Source organism: Herpailurus yagouaroundi, unplaced genomic scaffold, assembly GCF_014898765.1.
Source record: "Herpailurus yagouaroundi ecotype Mexico unplaced genomic scaffold, PumYag 197, whole genome shotgun sequence".
NCBI classification, from domain to species: domain Eukaryota; kingdom Metazoa; phylum Chordata; class Mammalia; order Carnivora; family Felidae; genus Herpailurus; species Herpailurus yagouaroundi.
In genome coordinates this window covers 24,325,751-24,338,171 of record NW_024412428.1, presented here as the reverse complement: position 1 = coordinate 24,338,171, position 12,421 = coordinate 24,325,751, and the positions used below count along the sequence as shown (strand labels likewise).

General features: G+C 42.0%; 1 protein-coding gene across 1 annotated transcript in view; it reads right to left on the bottom strand.

Annotated features, from left to right (window-relative positions):
• The window catches only part of LCP1 (lymphocyte cytosolic protein 1), a 53,249-nt gene that overhangs the window by 11,375 nt on the left and 29,453 nt on the right, over nt 1–12,421 (bottom strand). Inside the window, exons 8-13 of the mRNA XM_040448465.1 lie at nt 12,036–12,178; nt 9,709–9,804; nt 7,948–8,143; nt 5,789–5,867; nt 4,809–4,923; nt 3,769–3,902 (exon numbers count right to left, since the gene is read on the bottom strand). Of these exons, the coding sequence (XP_040304399.1) occupies nt 3,769–3,902; nt 4,809–4,923; nt 5,789–5,867; nt 7,948–8,143; nt 9,709–9,804; nt 12,036–12,178 (763 nt within the window). The remainder of the gene's footprint in view (nt 1–3,768; nt 3,903–4,808; nt 4,924–5,788; nt 5,868–7,947; nt 8,144–9,708; nt 9,805–12,035; nt 12,179–12,421) is intronic.

Genomic DNA, 12,421 nt, shown 5'->3' with positions numbered 1-12,421 from the left:
CCCAAAAGCCAACTTAACCATTGTAACTAAAAAAGACTCGTTTTGTTTTTTAAAGCAATCAGGGCACCCGGGTGGCTCAGTTGGTTAAGCGTCCACCTTGTGGCTCAGGTCATCATCTCATGGTTCGTGAGCTCAGACCCCACGTCAAGCTCGGCGCTGACAGCATGGAGCCTGCTCGGGATTCCGTCTCCCTCTCTTTCTGCCCCTCCCCTGCTCACTCTGTCTCTCTCGCTCTCTCTCTCTCAAAAATAAATAAAACATTAAAAAAAATAAATAAAGCGATCAGCAGCTGAAGCCAGTCTATTACAAATTAAAAACACACGTGAAAGACAATTGAAAATAGGTCACATGTGTCTCTGAAAATATGCTGGTTAGGGCAGCCCTTGGGCACTTTCAGTGACGTTCTAAATGCACGCAGCAGGGGCGCCTGGGTGGCGCAGTCGGTTAAGCGTCCGACTTCAGCCAGGTCACGATCTCGCGGTCCGTGAGTTCGAGCCCCGCGTCAGGCTCTGGGCTGATGGCTCAGAGCCTGGAGCCTGTTTCCGATTCTGTGTCTCCCTCTCTCTGTGCCCCTCGCCCGTTCATGCTCTGTCTCTCTCTGTCCCAAAAATAAATGAAAACGTTGAAAAAAAAATTTTTTGAAAAAAAAATAAATGCACGCAGCAAAATGAAAGATGGAGCTGAAGTTTCTTTAGTTCTGAAGTCTTCTGGGCCAGAAGGGCCTTGTAACATCTGCCTTTAAATTTCAAGGAGTCCTCAGGTTCGAGATGGGTAGTTGAGCACTACACGAGATAAAGCACGCATGAATCGGGTAGCGAACTCCATTATGATCATTTCTGACTATACGGCATCGCCTGACATACTTATGGGGCCATACTTATGGGGCCATTATGAGTATCAGGATCTATGGACGGTGGCTGGGGAATAAAGCTGGAGTGCCTAGAGACACTACATGCCTTATATTTGTCATTCACTTGTTAGACATAATGTAATGTGACATGGGGCCCCTGGAACTTCCTTCCAGGTAGAAAATGAATTAAGCCACAGTAACATAGGTTCTAATTAAGGGTTGTAAGATTTCTGCCTGGTCAAGGCTATCAGTATAGGGGGAAAGTGTGAAGCATTTTAAAAGTAAACTATCTTAGGGGCGCCTGGGTGGCGCAGTCGGTTAAGTGTCCGACTTCAGCCAGGTGACAGATCTCGCGGTCCGGGAGTTCGAGCCCCGCGTCGGGCTCTGGGCTGATGGCTCGGAGCCTGGAGCCTGTTTCCGATTCTGTGTCTCCCTCTCTCTCTGCCCCTCCCCCGTTCATACTCTGTCTCTCTCTGTCCCCAAAATAAATAAACGTTGGAAAAAAAAATTAAAAAAAAAAAAAGTAAACTATTTTATATTTACAGATTTGCTCTCTTAAATTCTTCCCAGGCTCATGGTTTTGTACCCAAAATTGTTGACTTTTCTGATAATTTATTTTCTACCTACATATTATATTCTACCTTCTTCAAATAACATTGCCACATGGCTCTCACATTAATTAAGTTTACATTAAACTCTAAAAGGTATCGAAAATTGTCTTGTGAAGAACGAACAGGAATTTCTGCTTCTGGCCATGGTCTGGTGACGGGGACCAGATTTCCTTTTTTGCCTTAAACACCCAAACACAATGAAAAACATATGAAACAATGTTGCTCAGATGCTGGATAATAGGAAGCACAAAACAGTCTGCCCCTGAAATAAGGAAAGCAAATCTGGTGAGCCCTAAGATTATCCCAGTGTATTACACGAAGAGTTTCCAGGCTGCAACGCAGGGAGAGAGAACCCAAACGGAGCACAGTAGTCCCTCTGAGTTGAGAGGACAGGACTGAGACCTCAAGGAAGCCAAGGTGCCTGGAATTTGTGGGGCAGAATACCAGAGAGGGGAGAGCTGCCGGGAAAGGACAGATTCATCTAGAAAGAAAGCTCCAGACACTTTCAGAGGGTTTGCCACAGGTCTTTAGCTGGGTAAAGTGAGTTAACTCAGCACATGTGTGTGAGAAAACTACCAGAGATTGGGACCAGAGCTGTCAGAAACGAAGGGGCAGAATGATTCTTGGAACTCACACAGCACTGTAGGTAATTTGGTTCCCACCAGTTGGAGTGTTAAAACCTCATGATACATGGAACCTGAAGTTCAGTACTCAGAGGAGATTATCTCAGTATTGAGAGACAAAATTAGCTCAAGACTAATTGAACTTTTAAGTTAGCCTGCAAAGGATCAAACTGTGTTTAAGTAACTTAACTGCATCCCAGGACAAAATTTAAGAATACTTAAAGGCATACGGATGTATCCAGCCCATAGCAAGGTGAAATTCACAAGGCCTCACACACAATAAAAAATTAGTAGGCATGCAAAGCAGCAGTAAAATATGACCTATAATGAAGATAAAAATCAATTAATAGAAACAGACTCAGAAGTAACAGTTACTATAATTATGCTCTGTATGTTCAAGAAGGTAGAGGAAAGAGATACGGGAGATGCCTTTTAAAAGACCCTCCTCAAATTTTTATACATGAAAACTATAATGTCTGAGATAAAAAAGAAATACTATACACACTGGATGGAACCAATGTAAGATTAGACACTGCAGAAGAAAGAGCTCAGTGAATTTGAAGACAAAGCAATAGAAATGATCCCAAATGAAATGTAGTGAGGAAAAATGAAACAGGGGAAAAATGAATAGAGTATTAGTGAACCCTGGGACAACTTCAAATGACCAAATATGTGTGGATTTGGACAAATATGTGTCCCCCAAAAACAAACTGCGCTGGGTAGTACAGGAAACGTATCTGAGGAAATAAAAACCAAAATTTCCCACAGTTGATGAAAACTATAAGCCCTCAGTTTCAAGACGTTCAACAAACCTCAAGCATGAGAAACACCAAAGCCCATCATCATCAGTTTGCTTGAAACCAGTGATAAAGAGAAAATCTGAAAATATGCCAGAGAAAAAAGACATTATGTACAAAGGAATGAAGTTAAGAATGACAGCAGATTTATCAGCAGAAACAATGCAAGCCAGAAGACAAAGAACATTATTGTTAAAGTACCGGGAGAAAAAACTACCAACCTAGAATTCCATACTCAGAGAAAATATCTTTCAAGCATGAAAATGAAATAAAGACTTTTTAGGCATGTGGAAGCTGAAATGCATCCTCACCAGTGGAGGATTTCACACTACTAGAAATATTTCAGATAGAAAGCAAATGATTATCAGATGAAAATCTGGATCTGCACCACGAAAAGAAAAGCACCAGGAATGGCAAATGTCTAAGTAAGTATAGCACCTTTTCCCCTTATTTTGAAAGCCTCTTTAAAAGATAATTTGTTATTTATACAAATCTAAAAATAAGATTGGAAAAAGATATGTCATGTTAAAATTAATCAAGAAAAAGCTGGAGTAGTTATATTAACATCAGAAAAAGTAGATTTCAAAGAAAAGAATATTACCAGGAATAAAGAAGGTCATGCCATGATGAGAAAGGAGTGGTTCATTAAAAGGATAAGCCATCTAAAATATTTAGAAATCTAATAACAGAGTTCCAAAATACCTGAAAGAAAATTTAAAGACTTGAAAGGAAAAAAAATGACAGGAAAATAACAAAACACAACTTTGGTTTTAAGTTTAGCTTAAAATGTAGTTTTGCTGGTTTGTGTCACATTCTTGAAAATTTGCTAGTATTTTTCCAGGTTGATAATACCTTCAATAAAAAGCCACTTCCCCGAGTTACATTACCTTCTCATTAACTGCCATATCAAGGCTAATGTTAGAGTACGATTTCCTTCATTGAGATCTTGTCCACCGATGCCAACCAGGGAAAACTTAGCTTGATTCTTCCCCAGCTCCACTGCATAGTTACAATTCTCAAGCTGTTAACGAGCAAGAAGGAACACATTCTAATGCCACCATATTTATGATGAGACATACCAGATGAGATAATAAAAATAAAGACACAAAATGAAATAAATATTGTCACACTGAACGATCTCTCAAGACTTGCCTGGTTCTACAATTCTGGGATTCTAATTAGTCAAAGAATTTTCCATCTTTTCTTAACTAGAACCCCTCACTTCCACCAAAAAAAAAAAAAATATTTCTAGTGTACTCCAAGTGCAAAACCAAAATGAATTCATTATTATGAATACTGTCATGGCTGTATCACACTACAGAAACAGAGGGCCACGCTCAGTTACCTGTCCATAATATTCCTAAAGCAACTGAATTTGTGGAGGCAGACACAGAAAATCCGGATCCTCCATTTTACGTGCACATAACGGGCTGACACGTGGGACAGGTATTCCCATGGCTACGCTTGGATCGTTAAGAGCCGAAGGGACAAGAAATGGTGAGAAATATTTGTGCCAACCCCACTTCCGCTTTTACGAAACAATGTGTCCCCGCTGTGCTGACATGAGACAAACTCTTTGTACAAGTCAAACTGCCCGTATAAAGCTCGAATTCTTTAGAAAATAAGAATAAGGATCCTGCTGGTGGAAGAGCAACCCTGTAGTCCTGCTCGCTCTAATTATCTTAATTAGAATTTTTACATCATCATGTTTAAAGACATCCGATGTGGAATTATAAATAAGTAATCAACTGAAATAATGGGCTCACTGTAATGAAACTATTCAGGCTTCTGATTGCTGTACTATAATTTAATCCCTGGATAAACATTACTTATCTAAGTTTGGCCCCCTAATCAAGTATTCACAGGGTGCTCCCGCAGGCTTATGGCTTCACCTGCCTGTTGGAACATCGCAAGAGTCACTGTTTACCTTCTTCATGTTGCCTCCCAGTTTGGGGTATGGTGGTTTGTTTACTCTGTTCCAATCAACAGGGACTTTAATCTTTTCATAGAGCTGGAAGATGACCAGGGCATCTGATAAGTCACTGAACAAAAACAAACAGAAAAGGATCCTCAGATCGCCACCCTTTAGTAAGGGCCCACAGTGGGCAGGCACTTCTTCATACATCAGCACAAGGGACATTTGCGACAACCTGGCAAAATTAGTATTAGAAGCTTCATCTTTAGCTCTGACTCAGAGGAACTGAAGAAACTTCCTCACGGTCTCTCCCAGGTGTGACTACCTATGCTCCCATAAGCCGGAACACGCTGCCTCCAGGAAAAGAAATGCGGCTTCAACAAATGGCATGGGAGACGCCATTAACTTCATCACCATGAACTTAACTTGTTTGTTTGTTCGTTTTGCCTGCGTCTGAGCGGAGCGCAGGCTTACAATATGAAGTAAATCTGTCCGGTTGCCGGCTTACGATTTTCTAGTGAACACATAGCAAAGATGGTTGATGGAAGTGAGTTTCTCGGCTGAAGATTCAACACCTGCGTCTCCATTTGGGACCATCCCCCTTCTCACCAAGATGCACACATTTGGGGAAGAGAACTGCATGCCACAGAGATATCTGAGACCCCAGGGATCTTCCAAGGTCTCGGTGTCTCACATTAAAGATGAGTCCCTCCACGGGGCGCCTGGGCGGCTCAGTCAGTTAAGCGTCCAACTCCTGGTTTTGGCTAGGGTCGTGATCTCACGGTTCACGAGTTCTGGCCCCATGTCAGGCTCTGCGCTGGCAGCGTGGAGCCTGCTTTGGAATCCTCTCTCTCTCTCTCTCTCTCCCTCTCTCTCTTCCCCTCTTCCTCTTGTTCTCATCTCTCTCAAAATAAATAAATAAACTTAAAAAAAATATATCTGTATGTTCAAAAAAAAAGCAAAAAACAGGATGAGTCCCTACATATCCTTACCTGTACAAATGGTTGACTCGAGGGTTAACGCCCAAGGAATTCATCCAGTTCCTAAATGTCCGCTCTTCTCTTGTCTCACCTAAATTAATGAAGACCCGTTATCTTTCAGGCCCCTAAGAAGAGAGGCCTTTTTTATGGTCAAAGTTTCACTCAAGAGGCTATCCGAAAAACGAAACAAAGAATGAAGAAAATTTACTCAATAAACCTTAATAGATTTGGGGGACACTTGTTATGCGGTTAATTTTTTTCTCTCTTCCAATTCCATGAGTGTGTGTCCGTACCATCCATTAGTGGTGCACGAGCTCCTGTGTGGGGAAGCAGTTCAGAGCCGCCACTTAAGAGGCTAACATTCTTTCAAGGTCAACAAGGCTTTCAGGCCTCAAAGTGCGATCACGCAAGCTAGACGGCTAACATGGGAGGCAAACATACTTGCCCCTTGAGCTCGGAAAGGAGAGAGAACAGCGTGGGCTAAGTTTGGAGGGAGTGGAATCTGAGCTTCACTTACAGGACCAGTAGAATCTGGACAGCAAAGAGGATTTGAGGGACGAGTAAGTGGTGGGGAGAGGAGGCGGGGTAGACAGGAACACAAAGAGGAGTGGCAGGCGAGGTCTGCGTCAAAACCATTAGGAACTCATTTTTCAGGGATCTGTGTTCTCTGCGGAGATAAGGCTGCCTAGTGGCTGGAACCGGAATCGGGGATCTCTGAATGCCAGCTACCAGATGTTGGTTGATATATTAAACAATGCCGGTCATTATGGGTTCTTTTTTATTATTATTATTACTGTAATAAATTCTTGAGCAGGGCAGAGATATAATGAAGGTGGTGTTGTGATGTGCCTGGCAGCAGTGTGCGAAATTACTGAAAGGCAATGTGCATTTAAATTAAATATGCAGAGGGGACAGTGTGTGCCATTGGCACACGGGCACGTTCAAGTGCTTGATAAACAGACGACCAGGCCCTTAAGACCTACTGAACTGGGTGGTGTATGATTTAATAAGAGCCCAGAAAGCAGTAAGGGAAAACAATCTAAAAGCCATTCTGGAGGAAGAACTATTAGTATTTACTAATTCAGTAGATTTAGAGGTGAAGAAGAGGAAAATATCAAAGCAGGGTTTTGGGGAGACAAAAAGGGGTATGATTAGTGAAAATGGAGTTTCTAAAGGAGAGTGGGTGGGCTGGGAGGGGGGCAGAAAGGCGATGCTGGGAGCGGGTGGGGGGCTGGGGGGGGATGATCAACTCTGTTCGGCGCATGCTGAATTTCAAGTGATGGCGGAGGGACCAAACGGGGATGTTCTAGAGGCAGCTGGAAGTGGCTGATTAGAGGCCTTGATGTATGTACTCGGTAGTCAACAAAATGCCTGGACCCCTGACCACAATTTATCAAATGCTTCAAATGCACCACTGTTGGAATACAGATTGATTTTGCACATCCGGCTCGGGTAAAGCATCGCAGAGAAAAACAAAAACCAAAAAACAAAAACAATCAATACTTCAAATCTGGATTTCCTTTCTTTGGTGATATTCATTTAATATCAATTTTGTCTTGATTTTTTTTTTTTTTTTTTTTTTGGGTCTCAATATTGAAACTAATTCATGATGGAAAAAAGAACCAGAGACTATAGTTACATGTTCAATCTTAGGGCACTAACCCCCCAAATTCCAACCGTCAGAGATGCTGCCTCAAAACTTTACTCTTCGGGGGCCGGCCCCCCCCAAACCCAAATCGAAGTAAGAAAACAAAAACAAAAACCTCACTAAACACCTCTTAGCATTAAGTTAAATATTTTCAGATGAAGAGTGACTGCAACCTCTTGCCTCCAGGAATTAACACTCAGTCCATTAAGTACATAAATTAGGTTTTTGGAACTCAGAATTTATTTCATCCTATAATTAAATGCATTGTCTTCCGTAAAACATTTAATTCTGGTAATGGATGAAGCCTATGTATAATGGATGTGACATAATGGTACTTGATTATTTCTGCTAGGTTGTAATTGACTTGGTTAATCTATTTATTCTCTTTGTTATATACCAGAGAATTGATGACCTTCCCCAACGTGTGAGGGGTTCCCATTTGCTTAGCAGGTAATTTCAAACTGCCCTTGAATCAGAATTGTGAATGCCTTTCCGAACCTGTAAGTGACAGGTTTCCAGTTACCTTCAAGGGCCCCCCAGTCGATGTCCTGGTTCTCTGGTTTGTGCAGGGCAGGGTATCTGTTGAAGAGGTTGGCGATGAAAGCCAAGTTCAACTTGGGGTTCCCTCGAACAACATCTGTGGCTGTGACAAACTGCCGGCAGCCCAGCCTCTCTGCCTGCTGCAGCATGCATTCTGCCCTCTGGATGTCATCCTTCTCCTGTAACGACAAAGGTCATGTCAAGGCTGGGTCAAGACCCCCCATGCACAAAGTAGGCAGGGAACATGAAACAGTAACGGGAACCATACTGAAACCCTCAGGGCTTAACCTCAGATAGACACTTAACCACGGCATATTATTACTTACGTTTGCCTAAACTGAAATCAGCAAGTTACAAGCAAAAGGAATCTCAGAAATGGAGTAACTGAATCTCTCATCTCTATACAGAACCACTTCAGATGAATGCTTGGTTGTCCTGTCTTTAAAGAGAGTCTACGATCTTATCGTTTAAGTTGATCTTAATTATGTTCTGTGATTAAGCTTCCTTTTATTATTTGCTTGCACAGAGTCCGTGAGATTGTGTCTGCCAGCAGTGTTCATGGAATCATCAAAAATTATACTCCTATTCTCAGTTCATCGAAGACATTTACACCTGTCACTAAGAACTTCTGATTAGTGTAACCACCTTTCCCAAACTGAGTTGGTATACTTGCAACTCAAACAAAATAAAATGTGCTCAGTTAGGTGAGCCACATAGTTATCGTTGATAGGTGAGCGACATAGTGTCACTGATAGGCAAGCTATATAGTGTCATTGAGAAGGACATAAGAGCAATTTGGCTTTTGTAAACTTCATTGAGGATTTGATATATTAAAAGTCTATTCAAATAGTTCTAGAGGATCTTCAGTCCTTTGTAAGTAGACTCTTACTAGAAGGTAAAGTTTCGTTGAAAGGCGGTCCACCATTCTTAAAATTCTTAAGAGTCTATGAAGCCACCAATTTCCAGAAAACAGAACTTTAATTGATTTAATATAATGCTTTACTAGATGACACTGTACATGATACATTTCACGAGCTCCTCATTCAGAAATGAGTTAAGTTTAACGTTAACTGATTGGACTTAACTCTAATGATATCAAATGAGGCACAAACATGGATAAGGTAACCTCTCAAGGTCAATACCAAAGTGGTGGAAAAACTAAAGTCTGTGTTGACTGTTTTTAAGAATCCTCAAACCAGACACTTCTAAGAACTCGTACAATCCTACCCAGCCCTTTTCTCCTATTATCCCCACTGATGTAGTCTTTCCTTATTATTACCAGAGGAAAGGGACCCCAGCCTTGGGTCCGATAACTTCCAATAATCTGTCATATATATGATCTCGGACATATTAATTAATCCTTCTCAGACTCGGTTTTTTCAATGACAAAGTGATAGTTTATTTATCTGCCTAAATATCCCACTGGTTTCTAGAAATAATACTCAGGTACCTAAAAATGAACCTAATGATCCCTCTTGGTGCGGTTGAGTGCTGTTCAATGATGAGACACATACAGAAGTGTGTGGCATTGGATTGGTATTAGTTTCTTTCTTTCCTTAACGTCCATTTTCAGATTCCATTTCCCACAATTGTTATCCCAAACCATTAACTGTTGTTAATGGCCTTAGCAGGGCTTTATGCAGAGATATCCACTCGCGGAGCCCCGGAGTCAGCGTCATGCGGGGCAATAGAACTCCCAACACAATATCACGTCCTCTAAATGCAACTTTGGACACGGCCTTACCCTGAGTCCTGACATGTCAATAACAACAGCGGGAATACCTTCTTCATCTCCTTTCGGAGCCACCTGTTCAAGCAGGTGGTAATAAGCTTTTGAGTCCTGTGAGAAATTAAGAAATTACAATTTCAAAACAGCACAGCTAATTACATACTTAGCGCGACAGTAATTTCCCCAAAGCAAACATATTCTATTTTCTTATTGGACTGTCATTCGAGAATGCAACTTAATTAACAAAGCTAGAAACATTCACTAATTTGAATTTTCGATTTGTCTGTTTACATACCATATTGGACTTTCTTTTTAAAAGGAGTGTAACAAATATACGACATACACACAAGGCAATCCAAAGAGGCAAATGCCACTCTGTTGTTCTCAGGGGAGAAAAATACTTTATGTATATGTATTAAATTGTATACAGAAAAATATATATACCTTTATATTGCTGTAGAAGTCAGTCAGCTAAGGTTTAATTTAAAAAAAAAAAGTGACAGGAAAAGGAAGCAGAAGTTTAAAGCAGAGTTTAAAAATACATTTAAATGGACAATCAGCAAAAGAAAAAGAAAGATTTCAGAGACAGAAGGTTGAAGCATTCACAAACAATCTTTACATAAAAGGAGATATTACTATGACAAGTGCATTTAACGTTTACCACAAAGTTGAAAAAGATGGCTACATTTTTAGCAGATTGGATATACTAATAAACCTTTCTCACTCACTCGGGGGTGGGTGTTCTCCCCACCTGTGCTGGCTTCGTATGATTGAAACCCCCCAAAGTTGCCAGATGCTCTGACATACGTCACAGCACTGACCTTGGACGGGATACAGCTGTTCTTTGGTCACAGGCACAACCCTTGCATATGCTCAGCTTGCTAGTTCCAATGGTTATTATTCTAAAAAATGCAGTTTTTAGTGATGGGAAATCAGATACATTTATGGCTCAGATGAAGCAGCCTAATTTTGGATGAAAAGCTTGAAAATTCTGGCTGAAACAGGTGCAGAGCTTAACTGTTGGGATGAAAGGAAGATAATGCTGCTGTCCGGCTCCAGTTAAACCCCTCTTTGGCTGGTGGTAGCTAGACTATTAACAACTAGTGAAAGTTGTAGAGTTAGAAAAATTAATTTTGCATGATTAGCTTAGGTCCTAAAGAATCCGGGACTTTGCATCTAGAAGCTTCAGTCTAACTGGCACCAGGCCTGGCAGCCACGGAGTCCACAGCAGGGGGATGCTGTCACTTAAAGAAATATAAACCTGGGTTGACTTTGGTGAGCATGTGACCTTTCCTCTGGCTCTTGGGAGAAAATTTCTTCAGCTTTTGAGAAGGCGGAGACCGAAATGTTTTTCTCATGCTGCACCCTAGCATCTCACACCATTTACTACTCGGGAGTGCCTTATGATCTACCTGACGTCTCCTTAAGCTCTTTTTACCTCAGCACATCTTCAATGTCAACAGCTGTCCTTCACCTTCACGTGGAACTTTTCACCAAGTTTTGAAACAGTGCATGCTTCCCTCAGCCTTTCCCCCTTTGGATCTCTGTTGTGGGACTGCCCGCCCTTCTACATGCCCTGGGGTAAATTCTCATTGCAGATGGTTTCCAGGATCATTAGCTTCTAAAAACCACTCTGGTTTCTGCAAATGAAAACCTTTCAAGAAATCCGCGAGTTGTTTCAGAGAGGCGGTAAGTCCGATGGTCAAAGATGGGGGCCAGGGAGTCCCCATGACTGCCGGATCTGAATCCTGATCTCGTTCCCCAGCTATGCGAACTTGAACCATGTACCTAAATTCTCTTTAACCTCAGTCTCCTTATCTGTCAAATGAGAAAATAGTAATTTTTATCTCAAAGGTTTATTGTGAGGATCAAATGAGCCAATGCATGTATAAAGCAGGTAGAACGGCATGCACGAGATACCGTGTTTGGTATTCTTCGTGTAACTAGAAGAGTAATCCTCATTTTTTTTTTTTTTGGAAAGGCTTCTCATCTGATGCTCCCACTGATAACATGAGAAAGGCATCACAGTCCTACACATACCCTCCTCCTTGAAAAGCCGTCTTACCTCTCGCCCTTCCCTCCCTCTACTTGCTGACATTCTGGCTCTGGAGAGGCCCATCTCCCTTGGAGGCTGCTGCATCCAAGTCACTAGGACCTTGGACAGATCTGCGTGGGGCCCAGAGGGAGAGCGGCACAAGGACCCTGGAGAGGATCGAGCAGTTCCCAGGACACCAGCCACCCTCTCACTAACCCTAGCGCTTCTGAAGTGACAGAAGGTAGCCTGGAGTCTTTGTCTTTTCTCCACTAACGCCCAATCCCCCTTCCCTGCACACGCCTCCTACCTTGATGTCTGTACTGAAGTTGCTGATTTTGTTGCAGCCTGCGTTTTCCAGGTGGTAATTAGCCCACCTCAGCAGGAGCTCCTCAGGGGAGAGTTTCATCAGGTCCTCCAGACTCTCCCCTTCTCTCAAAAGAGCAATCAGAGCTGAAGGACAAAAGCCGAAGAAAGATAAATCCAGGGGATAGCTGAGGGGAGCAGTTACAACTCTCCCTGGGCTCTTCCGGAAAGCCAACGTGGCAATGTTATTTCTCTGGGGTAAAGGTATTGATAAGCCTGTCCCACGGAATAAACGCTTTATGATCATTCCCTGAAAACAAATGTAAGGTGTTGAGAGCTTATCTACTGTCCTCATTTTTCAGGTGGGAAAGGCAAGTCGCCAGTGAATCT